Below are 15371 nucleotides of genomic sequence, written 5' to 3'. Positions count from 1 at the left end.
TATGAAAGTTTTAAAATCGAATTTTTTTAAAAAAAATATACATATTTCTTTTTATATAATACCAAAATTTTCTTTAATTATTTTGTTGTGAATGAGAATGAGATTTCTCATTTGAATTGCATTTTTAGTATGACAATAAGAATATAAAAAAATTTAAATTTTTTTTATTTCTGTTCTCACATATCAAACGCTCCCCAATCCAAATGAAAATAAGATCCCGTTTGATAATGATTCTAACAAGCGTTTTTAATATTTCTAATACTTGAAAATTTTTATCCTTCAAGTATTAAAAATACTAAAAACGTTTTTTAAAATCACTCCCTAACGCATTCTAAATCTTTCTTTCAAACCTAATTTATTAACATTTGATGTCAAATTATCATTTTTGGTGCACTAGTATGGGCACTGTTTGTTTAGAAATATTTTGTTACCAAAGCATAAAAACAGAACATAAGAGATAGAGAGAGAGAGAGATAGGGATATTCTTTTTTCAAGGTAATATTAAAAAGAAAGAAAGAAAGAAAGAAAGAAATGAGAGAATATGAGAGAGAGAACACTCCATATGTAAAATGGTTGCATTTGCCATTTAGAAGGGGAAAAATCATGTGAATGAAAAAGATAATCTTGAAGAGCAAATGTTTTCATCCCATGTCCATTTTGCAGATATCTGAATTGAATTCTCCCAAAATATAACCCAAATTACACAACATTTTACTATATATTTGATCCAACATCCAGGTGACTAGATCCTATTAGACATAAATAGGAAACTATAAACTATTTTCCACCCAATTTGGCCTAATCAGAAGCCAAATCATAAGCTGTTTTAGTTCTTCCCAACATCTCTGACCTAAAAAGGCTAAAAAGATGGAAAATTAATACAGACCTACATTAATTTAACGGAAATGTAGAAGGATTATGTTTATTCAAGCTACAACATAAGCATCACCAAGTTTTATCAACCATCATACCAAGAGCAGATCCTCAGAACACCCCAGACTAAGCTATAAACTACTGATTGCCTATGTCGATGTACAGAAGGGAGATCCTTCCACCTACATCTAATCTTCATCTTTAGCAGCATCTTCATCAAGGGTGTTCACCCTTTCGCATTCATCTATCCATTCAGAATATCTGCAAAGATGGGATTTTTAGTTGGACAAGGGACTCAGCTAGAGAAAAATATATTATGTAAGTATGAATTGGATTTATATGGGTTTTTGACTTACACGTCGATGGGTTCAGATAAAGCTGCAAACACAAAGAGAAACAGAAAGATCAGTGTGTCTCATATGTAAACTCCAAACAATCATCAAAACATTAGCAAGTAAAAAATTACACCAAACAAAATCAATTCCCTTCAGAATTTCTCATTAAGGTTACAGTTTTCTGTAATAAGGATTCTGAATCCAGAGGTTTTGGCACATAATTTGGCATACAAATATTTCACTTCCTTCGTGCGTGTGTGTGGAAAGAGAAAGAGAAAGAGCGACTCTTGGAATAGCAGAAACTACTTAAAATAATTTCTTAGAACAAATGCAATAATCAACTTCAAGAAATTTCAAACTTTAAAAAAGAAAAAAAAGAAAAAAAGAAAAAAAACTAAACGTATAATCTTCGTGCTCAATTTATAACGATTGCCTTAAAAAGTTTTACTTTCTGAAACAGAAATCTTCCATTTTGTTATGCCATTTCGATCCAGACAACAGATCATTTGGGTACTAGCATTTTGTGGTAGAGCAAGGCTATCAGGATTCAGGACTCAACCATTATCTTGCTAAAAGCTTTATCTGGTAATCAACAAAATTATGGTACGCATTTCAAGAATTTCAATTTACAACCTACTTCAGTTTGGGATGGAGTCCCATTTAAATAGGCCATCCCAAACCGTAAAACCAACTAAGGGCGGAAAGCATTTTATAGTTGGTTTTCCATTTTAAGATGGAAGTTTCTACATCAATGAACTGGAGCTCAAAAGTAATATCCTTCTTTTGTTTAGGGGATAATTGGATAAAAGATAAAGGAGGTATTTTCCAATTTACCACTTCTCCTAAACTTCTTTCAACACATGCTTCAATAATAATGGAGCAATATGTCAATCATGAGATATAGAACAATATTTTGAACAATGTTAAAGTAAACATTGCCATTGCATTTTATTTCTTTGCAGATATGATGGGAATGGGATATCGTTCCCATATTTTCCCCGCTTGTGGATACATGGAATAGATATCGGCAAGGAACTGAAACATACCATTGACGGTCATGCTAAAGCTTTCTTGGCAAATTCTGCACATAGCCTCACCAATCAAGTTCTTCATGTCACTGAAACCAGATATCTTGAGAGTCAGTGCCAAAAGAATAATAAAATGGAGTGGCAATTATGCACAAACCCAACTTAAAAGACCGAATTGCAACAGCCCATTGGATTGACATATCATGTATGATGCCAGAAACACAATAATGGAGATGAAACAGTGTGGGAAAACTGGAGGTAAGGTGGTTCATCACCCTCCAGTGGCATGAATCCCACACTCATGGCTGCTGTATAGATGAATCATTTTAAAGTATAGATTCTACTATTTTGTCCTCAATAAATTTAATAATGTCAGTGGGGACTTGGGGAGAAGGTGAGTCTAACTAAAATAGACACAAAAGAGAAAGAAATAATGACTTGGATGATATTACTTGTTCACCCTTAATAAATCAATCCATCTTGTAGGAACATGCCAAATGATAGTAATTCCAAGAAGTCAAGACCAAGGCATGGTGTGAAAGAGACATCAAGCACATACAAATGGGGTATTGGCCTAAGTAATGGTAATGATACAAGGCACAAATAAAACTCAATGAGACTTACATTCTACATTCAACACTGGTTCCATGATTGCAGAAGGGACAGCTGAAAACAGTGTCGAGCTTGTCCATACGCTTCTTAGGAGGGGGCTTAGCCCTAGACTTCCGTTTCCCCATTTTTTTCCTTCAGCAATAATATCCCAACCTGCTAATTCATTTTGAAACCAAAAGCAAGTGAAAAAGGCAGTTCATTTTAAAAACCCATTCTATATCGAGGACAAACAAATGAAGCTACTAAGCAAAACACAACAATAACAACAATAAAACCTGATAAATTAGAGACTATATATTGTAATTTTTAAATAAGAGACTATGCAGTGTAATTTTTTTTCCCCTGCCTCAAATATTAAAGCCATCCTAAGAAATAAAAAGACTGTTTTTAATGGGAATAAAATGTGCTTGATAGGCTTATTTCATATCAAAGCAATGGAAGTACTTCTCCCTCTAATTATAAGGTTCTACACTAAACAATTTTTTAAAAATAATCAAGCCAAATGATTTTGAGATTATTCTTCTCACCTATACGATACAAATTCAACGGTAAAAACCGAATCAACAGTCGAATAACAAACAAACAGTCCACCTAGTTAGCAAGTTGAGAAAAATGTACAACTAGGGCAGATTACAACATATTGAATGCACCAAACAATAGCAACCCTGGATCACTCTCACAACAATAACTTCAATGAGGGAAACAACACGAAAGAGCTTAAACAACCCGCAAGAAGATCAATAAATTCATGTACTTTTGAATCAAAAGAAACAATAAAACCACAAGAATCAAACCCTAAAACCAAAACCAAAACCCACGTTTGCCCCAAGTCAAAAACCAAAAAATAAAAAAATAAAAAAAAACTGAACAGATAACCAAACCCTAACCCTAACCCTGAAATCCAGAATTCGACTAAACTGAACCCCAGAAACCATATCAGCAAACTACCCAAACTTAAATTTCTTTTTCTTTTTATTACAAAAAAAAACCCATGATCAAACCAATCAAACCCAGTTCAAAATATCATAAACAGCAAGAAAATAAACAATGATCACATTGAAACCATCAACAAAAGAGAAACTAAAAACAAACTGCAAGAAACCTTAGTTGAAACAGAGAGTTATGTTGATATATCTATATCTAAGTCAGAAAACTAACATCCAATTCCGCTAAAAATTGATAGAAGGGTATGAAGAGATTGAAATTGGGATTGTAGAATGGAAGCAACCTGAGAAAATGGAGTGTGTTTTCTTCTCTCTTCGTGTGTTTTGTGTGGTCGTACATAGGCGGCAGAATTTGGAGTTGATTAAATAGGTCACACCGCCATATTTTTAATGTAATAATAAAAATAAATTAATTAATTAATGTAGTAATAAAAAAATTAATTTTTAGTCCGACTATCTATCCTTTTTTTAAAACAAAAAACATTTGAATAATTATAATATTTATAAATTTTGACATAATAAATTTTTTTAATAGCTTCATTTTTAAAAATAATTTTTAAATAATTTTTTTTTTTTTTTTGTATAGGAGTTATTTTTTGGATTTTAAAATATTTATGGTATCCTAAAATTAGAGTTTCCTTTTTAAAATTAAAATTTTTTATCGTATCATAAATTTTGTATGTATTACAATTGAAAAAAATTACTTGAGATATTTTCTTACCTTAATTTACTTTTCTCTAATTTTTTATTTCTTATTGTCTTAAGTTACTCTAGGATTTTAGAGCAATGAATAGGAAATTCTATCTTATGATTTAAGATAATTTGTTCAATATCTTTTTATATATTTGTAAAATATAATACCTTAATTTAAGAAATAAAAGATATATTTTTTATTTTTATATTATTCATTTTATAAAAATAATATTAAAAATTAAAATTTTAGTTAAAAAAAAAAGAATTAAAAAATAAATATAACATTTTATTTAGAAAATTTTTTATATATCTAAAAAATGATATGATATTTTTTTATTTATAAATTATAAATATTATTAACAAAGTATAAAATTATAAAATTGTTGTAAAATTATAGAGTTAAAAAATAAGAAAACAGATAAATTATAATGTAGGGAGAGAATATAATAGATTTTCATTAGAGGTATCTTCATTTTATAGAGAGTCACAAAGAGATATACATCAATATGGATGATCATCCACGAGTTCTCATATTCCGATAAATTCTCATATTTTATAACACTCCCCCTTGGATGATCATAAGAATATGCCTCATTAAAACCTTACTAGGAAAAATTGCCTATATAGCTTCTTTCCATTTTGACCAATCATTTCTATGTCGGCATTCTTCCACTTCATGGTTCGAGATCTTCATCATTTCTTATGATATGTCACTTGGAAAACGAAAATATTGTTAATAACAATATTATTTCGATCCCATTTTTCTCCCATGTATACATAACTTACTAAGATCTCACAATTTTTAGGTACCTGTGCCTCTTCGGAGGCTTCTCATTCAATATGTGCTTCTTCAGGGGTTTCTTGTTCAATATGTGCCTCCTCAAACGCTTTTTTCATTATTTATGCCTATTTTGGGGTTATAGATTTATCAATTTTAAACTGATCAGTCATTTTGATGGTCTCTTTTAGAGTGTCAAGTTTTTATTGGGTTCTCCTCTTCCGGGGAGTTACATCATTTGAGTCAACAAATCTACCACGCTTCAGGCATATCTTAGATTCATTTGTTAACTGTCTTACAGGAACATCAATTCGTGTTGGAGTATTTGTAGCCAGGATATATGACTTTGTCACTTTCTTTGTATCAATAAATGTATCTGATAATTGATTTGCAAGATTTTACAAATAAATAATCTTTTAAACTTCCAGTTCACATTGATTGGTATGAAAATCAAGATAAGTCAAAGTCAATGCATTCCAAATAATTTCACGTCGATCTTCTAATAGCTAGAAAATTATCTCATTAAAATGATAATTTGCACAACATGTCATTCTACATTTTAAATGTATAGGTAGACTAGTCACTAAATAAGAACTTCTGGTTTTATAATATACATTCATACGACCTTTTACCCTGAGGGACCAAGTTGGTCTTACAAAATTCTTCTAGATCTAGTATCGTATAAAGTGTCATTCACATGGAATCAAATACTATTAGTGACATGGTATAAGCTTTTCTAGAGCCTTTAATCAGGTTTCTATCACCTGATATAATATTAACATTGTCTATCATCAATGTTGTGCAATTGATGAAACAAAAGTTTCATCAAAATAACAAGTCATAAAACATTAACATAAAGACCTCGTCTTTATAGAGTTAAAGAAATATTATCATAGAGAAATAGTTAAAATCAATGGAAAAATATTAGTCATTGACGATGATTTAACTTAATAAGTTGTGTAAAAGCAATGAGAGCATATATAATACAATAAAACAAATATGAAAAGATAATTTAAAGTTATGTATTTCTTAAATATCTCATATATTTGATTTTGTAAGTGTGGAGCAATTTATACATGAAATAACTATGAAGTATTTCAATAATCAAACTAATTGTAGTGATAGATCAATAATTTTATTCAAAATATTATTATGATCTAAATTAATGTGCAAAAATTAATTCATAAATCAAAATTTCAAGAGAACATATCATGATTTAAAGCATCTTATTGTCTTAAAACTTTAATTAAAATACTACAAATTCATATGAACATATATATAAAGATATAACATAATATATTGAGAATAATAGTTAAACCTATTTTAATTTTAAAATTATTTTGGATAATGAAATTATTGCGTTAATAAAAATACCATATATGGCAACATGCAATAATATATATTATTTTATATAATTCAAAATTTTTCAATCATAAAAACATGCTATAAAGAAAATTGACATGCAAAATCAATTTATTGATCATATGACCAAGTCATATATTTCACATGTATCCAAAAAAATCTCAATTTTCTAAATTAAAACAACTAGAATAAAAAAATATTCCAAACTATCACCTCTAATGCAAAAATATTATGCAATCTGAAATTCCACGTCTATATGTAAATTTTTATACTAATAATAGTATAACTTCTAATAATATAAATTTATAAAAACTATCAAACACTTACCTATTTGCATAACTTGATATACAAAATGTTGATATTTTGATAATATGTAAATATTATCAATATGCTTGTTATCATATTTTCAGGCTATAATATATTTTATTATAACTTTTGGTTATATAAATTTCATAAAGTTGTACAAAATTGTTAGTTAACAATTTTGTTCTCTATAACTTCTAACTATAAGAAAGTACATATTAACAACTTTGGTATAACCTTTTATTAGCACAAAGTATATTAATTTTCTTATTTTCATAACTTCGAGAATAATAATACTTATATAACTTTTAGTTATGTAACAAAATTTTAAAAAATTATGTATCTTCTAGGTACATAGTTGTTCATTGACAATTTTGTTTTGTATAACTTCTGGTTATACAGGAAAATTAGAAATTGTATGCATAGCTTCTGGGTATGAAACAATTGTTAATAGAATTTGTTTTCCATAGTTCCTGTTGTGAAAAATAAGTGAGTACGAAATAAAAATTAAAAGCCAATATTTTTCATAACTTTGAGTTATGATTATTTTGTCAAAACAATAAAATATTCAACTTTGTACATAATATCAAGTTATGAACTATTTATGTATAACTTCTAGTTACACAATATAATTAAAATAAATTAAAAAAAATTAAAAGTTAATATCTTTCATAACTTCAGGTCATAATTATTTTGTTAGAACAAAAAAATATTTAAATTTGAACATAGCTTCAGGTTATGAACTGTTATATATAGATTTATACATAACTTCAGATTATGAACATTTATTTATTTATTTTATACTTTCTAGCAATATAATATTGTTTGGTATAACTTCCAGTTATACCGTATAATTAAAAACAAATAATTAAGGATCATATACATAACTTCTGGTCATGTATTTTTAATTTTTTAATTTTCCCCATAATTTTTTATTATAGGGATTGCACATATTTTTCATAACTTCTGGTTATGAATTTACCCCATAATTTATAATTTACCTCATAACTTCTAGTTATAGTGATTGTACATATTTATGTATGCAAATAAAATAAATGAAAATAGAGATCAAAGGGTTATAAAATAGAAAATCATGATATAAGATTATCATGTTCTTTTTTGTGAGAAAGAAAAGAGAAGAGTCTTTCTATTTATCTGAAAATAAGAACATCTTTCTATTTCTTTGAATAGATAAAAAATTTTATATTTCTTATGTAAAGACTAATTATGCTGATAGAGTCATAAAAAGATATATATTAATATGAATGATCATTCACAAGTTCCCAATAAATATAATTTTCAGATAATACTTATATTTTTTTAGTAATGAAGATTGGTGATACCTTTTCGATTAATACCAAGAGATTAGGTGCGCTCATGTGTCACCCTTGATTGATAATATCAAAAGGTGCAATTACCCAAATAGAAAATATATTGGGAAGACTTCCTCAATAGCCCATTACCATAAATGTTACTATCAGAAGATCCGGTGTTTCAAGATTTGGAGCAAGACTTTCACAACATCAAACCCAGTAAAAAAACCTGTCACTTATAACAAACTGATGACATACACCTAAACCCTAAAAGCTCAATGTGGATAAAACATTTCAATCCAGGCGTTCATGGGAAGAGTGGCAGTCAAAGGGCAGCTTGAAACCGATGATCAATGAAGAATTTCAGAGTTTTACCAGAAGGTGGCCACAAAATGCTTCACACCCATGATGATGAAACAATGATTTCCCCTTGTGTATCAGACTAAAATATGTTTTTGGTGATAACTCATGTTTAGGATAAATAATTGCAGCAGTAGCGTGAAGTTTAGCTGAGAATAATAGTTGTGGATGCTGCTTCCGCTGCTTGCTTTCTTTGGATTAATGGAAACTCATGGGCGATCTCCAAATAACATTCATGGAACTTGCAGATGAAGAGTCCAAGTTAAGAAGCTGTTGCAGCATGGTTAACATCTGAAGCATCTCTCCTCTTTGGTTTCTTTTTCTGCTTCCGTTTCTTCTGCTTTTGCCTCATCCTAATCTGATCTTTGATATTCTTCTCCCATTGTTTTCTGTTTCTCTGATAAAGCAGCATTGCAGCGCGGGCATCTTCTACCTGAAACCAGAACTATCCGTGAGACATGGCCACTGAAGTAGTTTTCCCTTCACGTCAACTATGATCTCAGCTGAGAATGATAGAAGTATATATGTATACATATTTGATAGGCAAACAAAGTTCAGAAAGGGACCCTCAAAACAGGAAGCACAGCCCGAGTACATTGGAAAATGAATAAAAGTATATCTGTTAAATATGTAGGTTGGCATCATAATGTTTAGAGCAAGGTAGTTAAAAAATGATGAGGGTCATGAAATATGAGAATGAAAACAAAGCCAAACCTCCAAGACCTTTGCTTCTTTTTTTTTTTTTTTGATAGGTACCTCGAAGACCTTTGCTTTAATGAAGGTAAATTAGACTAGTTGTTAATAAGTTCTTAGAACTACTTTAGTAATTAATGGTCTGATTTTACATTGCATGCAACATGCAACAAATGATAATGAAGATGATAAAAGTCAATAATAGCAATAATATATGTAAGTATGTAAATGTGTGTGTGTATATATATATAAAATAAACTGCGTAAGTAACACTCAGGCTGCTGTCTTGGAGGGTGGTCTTTGATGTTCAGACTGTCAGCCAAAACTCAATTTCACACCTCAACGGTTAGATCAGGTCCAGTCCAAGCATCAAAAGTACAGGCTGAACTGGCCAAATTTTGGGTGGCAAGGCTATATTTTGTAGTATGCCAACTAAATGTTCATCCTTATTCTATAAACATACGACTACATAAGAAAATGAGATATCATCTTGCAAATGAACAAAGAAATAATCACCACAATAAGTTAAAAGAACTTACAGGGCAGTGCTCTCCATTCTGGATCTTAACGCCAAGAAACTCAGCTGCAAGATGTCGAAGGGCCACCCTCCTGCGTTCTTCCCTAATTCATCAAGGATATGCTTTAAAAGGATATACCACAGGAAATGCAGAACATAACTGACAGTGCAAGTATTGATCATGAAATAGTTTAAGGGGTAGTACTTTAAAAAGAGTTCACACTCAGATGTATCTCGCATGTCCACCTTTGGATGACTTAATAGCAGAGCCTGTCCCAAGAAAAAGAATTTCAATGTAAACAAAATACCTCAGGCACCCAAATCTAAATACCAGATATACCAACCTTAAGATCATTACGTAACGCATGACCAACAAGAAGTCTTCCTTTAATCAACTCTGCCACTTGCCTCTGAACAGTCTGGAAATCTTTAGCTGCAGCAAAAACATCATAAGTTTGACTGAGGCTTTCTACAAATACAGTGTAGTTAAAAATTGATATGTTACAACAGAAAACTCCTACTATGTAATATTTTCAGCCAAAAAAGAAAATAAAACAAAACAGCCACTATGATGTTCAGATGTTTAAAGCATTTTTTCTCTCCTAATACTGGCCAACTGACCACATTTCAAGGATATTTGACTACATTATACCATATTAGAAATTTAGAATGAATTACTGCATTCACAATTACCTTTTAAAATTTTACATATGTATACAATATCACAAAGCATCAATTCAGCAAGCAACCATCTCAATACTTATATAACATAAAATACAGTCTGCGCTTCAAGGGAAAAAGGAATATCAAAAAAAAAAAAAAAACATTAAATGCTAGAATCGCAATGTAAAACACTGATTTTCCCCAACAAACTCTGCACGCAGTGGATGAAAGGGATATCCTTAAGTTCAATCAACTCGAATCCAAGCAATGGATACTTGCCTCCAGAGATTTTTTAGCTGCAACTTCCCAATCACTGTTGACATATGTTTCATTCTAATTCTCATGGAGATAATAGATGTGCAATGGGTAGAGACCAACTGGAATCAACCTTTTAACAATGCAGGGTCTTACAGAAACTGGGAAAATCTACAACAAATCAAGGAACGGGGTGCATATGTATATATATATTCACAACTAAATTAGGATTTCAAGCTTCTGTTTACATAACTTAAAAATATTTCAAGTGTCATATTAACATGTACTCTCTTTGCTGGCTCAGACACATACTATGCACAAAAGTTGCTTGAACTTAAAAACATAATGAATGTTTGGAAAAACAGCCTATTGTTCATACAAGTTCCAATTTTGCACATACAAGAAAGAAAGCAGCAAAAGAAAATATTAGGCCAACCTTTTTTCAAGTCACGGGGTCGGATTCCACTAATTTCTGTACGGAAATCAACAACCCATTCAACTGGGCGAACATACTCATCATATATAACATTTCCCCACTTATTAACCTGCCATAGACTGAACTACAGTTAGTAAACATTAATGCTAAATAAATAAGTAAATGTAACCTGGAATTTTTATCCATAGAAAAACTTGAAAGTCACATTATAGTATCTGAAATCAATAGTTTTATGGATTACATATAGTTTCAACATTAGCACCACTCAGTAAAGTATTAAACTCCACTATAAAATAAGGTATTTACACCACAAAGTTGTATCCAAATAAAGTAGAAGCCTTAGAAAAGCTCTGATGCATTAAAGATTAAAAGTCCCTAAAGTTTAGGAATCGCTAGGTTAAAGGAAAGTTCTACAGTGCAACTGGCTGGTATCTTTGTACAAAAAAACATCCATGAAGACTGTCCCAATTATGCATGCTAGGGATATTACCTCAAAACTGAACTTCTGTCTAGCAACATCTTATTAGATGGTAAATGATCTTTGCATGAAGATTTAAAGTCCCTAAAGTTCAGGAACCGCTAGGTTAAAGGAGAGTTCTACAGTGCAACTGGCTGGGAACTTTGTATGAAGAAATGTCCATGGAGATTGTCCCAATTATGCATGCTAGGGATATTACTTCATATTACCTCAAAACTGAACTTCTGTCTAAAAAACAGCTCATTAAATGGTAAATGATGTTTGTATTTAGCTATGGCATTTGCAGGTTTCTCTAGTTTTATCTGCTGCTATTGGTTCTCCTTGGCACCCTTTTATCATAAGTTCTCCCATATAGATAAATAAAAATAGAACAAAAAGGGGGTGCCATACCCAGTGTGGGTCCCATTTTCAGGGTTCTGGGAGGGGTGAACTGGTACAGGAAACTTCAGCAATTTTGCATGAAGTGGCTGCACGTAGACTTAAGCCTGTGCTTCCGCACTTGACAGCCTTTGAAGTCACCATTGCATCAAGCAATGGCTCCTTATTGTGACAAACAAAAATCTGGGGCAAAATAAACAATTAAGGTTATCCTTCTCTGTGAGTTAGCACAGAACCTTTTCAAGCATACATGAGATCTTCAGGTCATGATACCAAATTACAGACGCATGCTATGCACCCAATGAGAAAGACAAAGAAACATAAGACAGGAGGAACTAATACCAATGTCACTCGGCCAAGAGCACTTTTATTTCCTTCAGAACCAACACCAACCATTTCGCAATCTATAGCTACTGCATCCGTCAGACTGGAAAATCAGTTAAGCACCATAACACTCAGCAAGATAGAAAACAAAAAATTGAAAACAAACTATATTAACAAGATAATTTAACTTTTTAGAGTAGTATAAAAAATGGAGCACTTGCCATTTGAATAGAACAATAAAAAAAAAAACCCATTCACAATAAATACAATAAGAATTACAATTACTGTTGTTTGACATCTGATTTTAACATAAAATTACTTCAGAAAAGAACAAAAATAAACGATCTTTTTTTTGCTGACAGTCAAAAGTAAAGACCTGTATGAATTACTTTACTAACCTGGGAAATATGCTTTGGTCCAATCAATAAAAGCCATAAATGAAAATACATTGAATATGAATATAATCTGTTTCAGTCACCCTTTAAAAGTGTGACATGGACCTTTTAAAATTGTGTTTTCAATTAAGCCATTCATATATTTAGATGTTTTATGCTTATTAAAATGGATGTAAATTCATGCAACACAATAGTCAAGATTTTTAAAGGCCTTGACATACAAGTCAAACAATAATAAAATTGAAAACCATTAAAGCAGCTTCAAGAAACTATTGGTAAGTATTTGACAGCAATTCCCTTGAATCATATCAGCACAAATAGATCTTTCCCGACATAGATGGAGTCAACAGATGTGCAACATGATCACCAAAAGAAATGTACTGATGTCCCCTAGACCTTTAAAAGGAAAGAAGAGCTAAATCACTAGACAAGCAATCAGGTGCCTTCCGAAACAATATTAAGTGACACATTTAAGGGAGTAGTTGGTTAGATCAAAACACCTTTGCATGTTCCTTTCTGTGATAGTCAGACAATCCAAATTCACTAAGCATTACCCATGTCAACACAACATGACACGATACAGGTGTAGGTGCGATATCGTTGTTGGATAATCCTACTTTGCTTTAGCTATGGTTGTATGATTTTGATTGATTTTTTTTTCCAATTTCCCTAGTATATATTTACAATGAAAAAAAAAAAGTGAAAGCTTAAGAATATTTAGGGACAAGAATGAAAAAAATAAGATAAAAGGAATAAAAAAAAAGGGATGTTCTTACAAAGATATCTTACTTGTTTTTCATTTTATTATGTCGTATCCAAGTGTCCATACCCCTTACTGAGATCCTTTCTAAGCAAGTCCCCATATTCTAAATTTTGAAAAGTAAAAAAAAATTGACTCCTAGATATGTACCAGCACCTGACACTAGCACCCCGGTCCAAACAACATAGGTTCTTTTAGTCGAGGGATAATTTATTGGAAGGAAACTTGTCATTTTCTTGATTTCATTGATAAGTTGTTAGCCTAGGGCATTATTTAAGGGCTTCTGTTTTGTCCCTCATTTTTTCTATCTTTTACATTTTTTTTTCTGTTCCTTGTGCACTTCCCCTATCCCCTTTAGGTGCTTTTAATATGCTTTTATTATCCATCAAAATAAATAATAAATAAATAAACATTTAATGTGTGAGCACTATTTAGTTAGGTAACATGACTAACAACATGCAAAAATCAGTATGCCATATTTATTGGATAAGTTTCAATCCCATGGCTGCATAAAATACCTGGTACATCATCTTACCTACTCTAGTAACTATAGTTTATCTTCAGGGTTATGCTATCCAAAACCTTAAAAGAGGAATAACAGAAGAAAATATTTATTTGTTTAACAGGTTGAATTTTGGAAAGTTAAACTGTGCTCCATTCTATTCAAGGGAAAACACAGGACAAAAAATAAAATCTCGTAATTGTAGTTGTTGTTGGATGGACTGCATGCTGTCAGATTCCAAGTGTTCTTTTCTTTTCCTACTATTTCTTGTCAACATGGTTATAAACTCTCAAAATATTCACAAGAAGACAGTAAAATATTGATTCAGATTGGGACAAATTAGGACAAAAAAATCAGCTTTAACTGCTCAATCAAATTCAGGAAACTTCAGATTTAAAATTTTGGGAAAAATGTTATTCTAATATTTTTCATTAATTCGAACAAAAATTTGGCCGAATTATACACAGATTTTGTTGAAATTTGACTCAGCTATTACAAATGAAAAAAATAAAAATAAAATCGGATTGTCCAAACTAAGCAGAAATTTCTACATTTTCCAGACAAGTTCAAATTTGAATTTGAGCATTTAATCTGCAACAGACTAGAGAACTAACATCTTCCGTGCAATCAAACAACGAATGAGGTCCAAGTAAATTCCAGCAGAAAATTAACTTTCTCTAGGGAATGAATAAAAAGAAAAGAAAAAACAAATTTTCTCTGGGAAAAAAGCATCAAAAAGGTTTTAAAGAATCACCTCGAATCAGTATTGGTTGGAATAAGAATGTTGCGCTGAGAAGCATCAGGCTCTGCATCGGGTCTCTCTTTGCGCTTACCTGGAAAAAAAAAATTGCAGAGAAAATTAGAGGAAAAAAAAAAAAGGCGAAACTGAAGAAAAAGTACATTACCTAAAATGGTTTTCGGGGTTTGGGGCTCTGCACCGTTTGAGGATTTTTGTGAAGGCCTTGAGCCATGGAGTTTCAGCTTCTGCACAACATCAAAGTCAATAAAGATAGATATTATTTAGAGAAGAAAGTAGAGAGAGGAAGAGTTGTACTTGTTGGAGCTGAGTCCAGTTGGGATTAAGCTGATAATGGCTATTAGGTTTAGGGTTTCTCTGTTGAGTTCCCATCTTTTGCACACTGGATTTGCTCAGAGGAGAAAGATAAAAGGTTTCGTGGACCATGGGCTATGGGCTCAAGGTTGGGCTTCCCCCATTTGCTGCTCTGGCCCAATCAGTGGCATGAAATGTAATTTTGTGTAAAAGGTTTTCCTTTTCTTTTCTTTTCTTTTTCTTTATTTACTATTTATTATTATTTAGGTTTCTAAATTTGGAAGTTCCACACTGAAACCGGGTTGTTTAAGTACTTTA

General features: G+C 31.2%; 2 protein-coding genes across 4 annotated transcripts; both read right to left on the bottom strand.

The window, feature by feature from the left end:
* Nucleotides 1-664: 664 nt before the first annotated feature.
* Nucleotides 665-4142, bottom strand: LOC117908395 (transcription elongation factor 1 homolog). 3 transcript variants are annotated; one of them, XM_034821973.1, is made up of 5 exons: nt 4077-4142; nt 2861-3001; nt 2255-2325; nt 1230-1251; nt 1062-1134 (listed from the first exon to the last, which is right to left on the bottom strand). In XM_034821973.1, the coding sequence occupies exons 2-5, from the start codon at nt 2971-2973 to the stop codon at nt 1062-1064; spliced, it is 279 nt and encodes a 92-aa protein (XP_034677864.1). In that variant the 5' UTR covers nt 2974-3001; nt 4077-4142. The 3 variants fall into 3 exon arrangements, with proteins under 3 accessions (XP_034677863.1, XP_034677864.1, XP_034677865.1); XM_034821974.1 differs by having other exon boundaries at nt 4007-4089; XM_034821972.1 differs by lacking the exon at nt 4077-4142 and having other exon boundaries at nt 665-1134; nt 2861-2973.
* A 4216-nt stretch (nt 4143-8358) lies between these two features.
* LOC117909662 (RNA exonuclease 4) lies at nt 8359-15135 on the bottom strand. Its single transcript, XM_034823760.1, has 9 exons — nt 15057-15135; nt 14908-14986; nt 14757-14835; nt 12364-12448; nt 11166-11274; nt 10156-10244; nt 10017-10081; nt 9834-9915; nt 8359-9034 (listed from the first exon to the last, which is right to left on the bottom strand). Exons 1-9 carry the CDS (start codon nt 15129-15131, stop codon nt 8864-8866), a joined length of 834 nt encoding a protein of 277 aa, XP_034679651.1. The 5' UTR covers nt 15132-15135; the 3' UTR covers nt 8359-8863.
* Between the last annotated feature and the right edge of the window lie 236 nt (nt 15136-15371).

The sequence above is a fragment of the Vitis riparia genome, chromosome 19 (assembly GCF_004353265.1).
Source record: "Vitis riparia cultivar Riparia Gloire de Montpellier isolate 1030 chromosome 19, EGFV_Vit.rip_1.0, whole genome shotgun sequence".
Lineage (NCBI taxonomy): Eukaryota > Viridiplantae > Streptophyta > Magnoliopsida > Vitales > Vitaceae > Vitis > Vitis riparia.
Note: the sequence above shows the minus strand (reverse complement) of the source record. Positions and strands in the feature narration are given on the sequence as shown.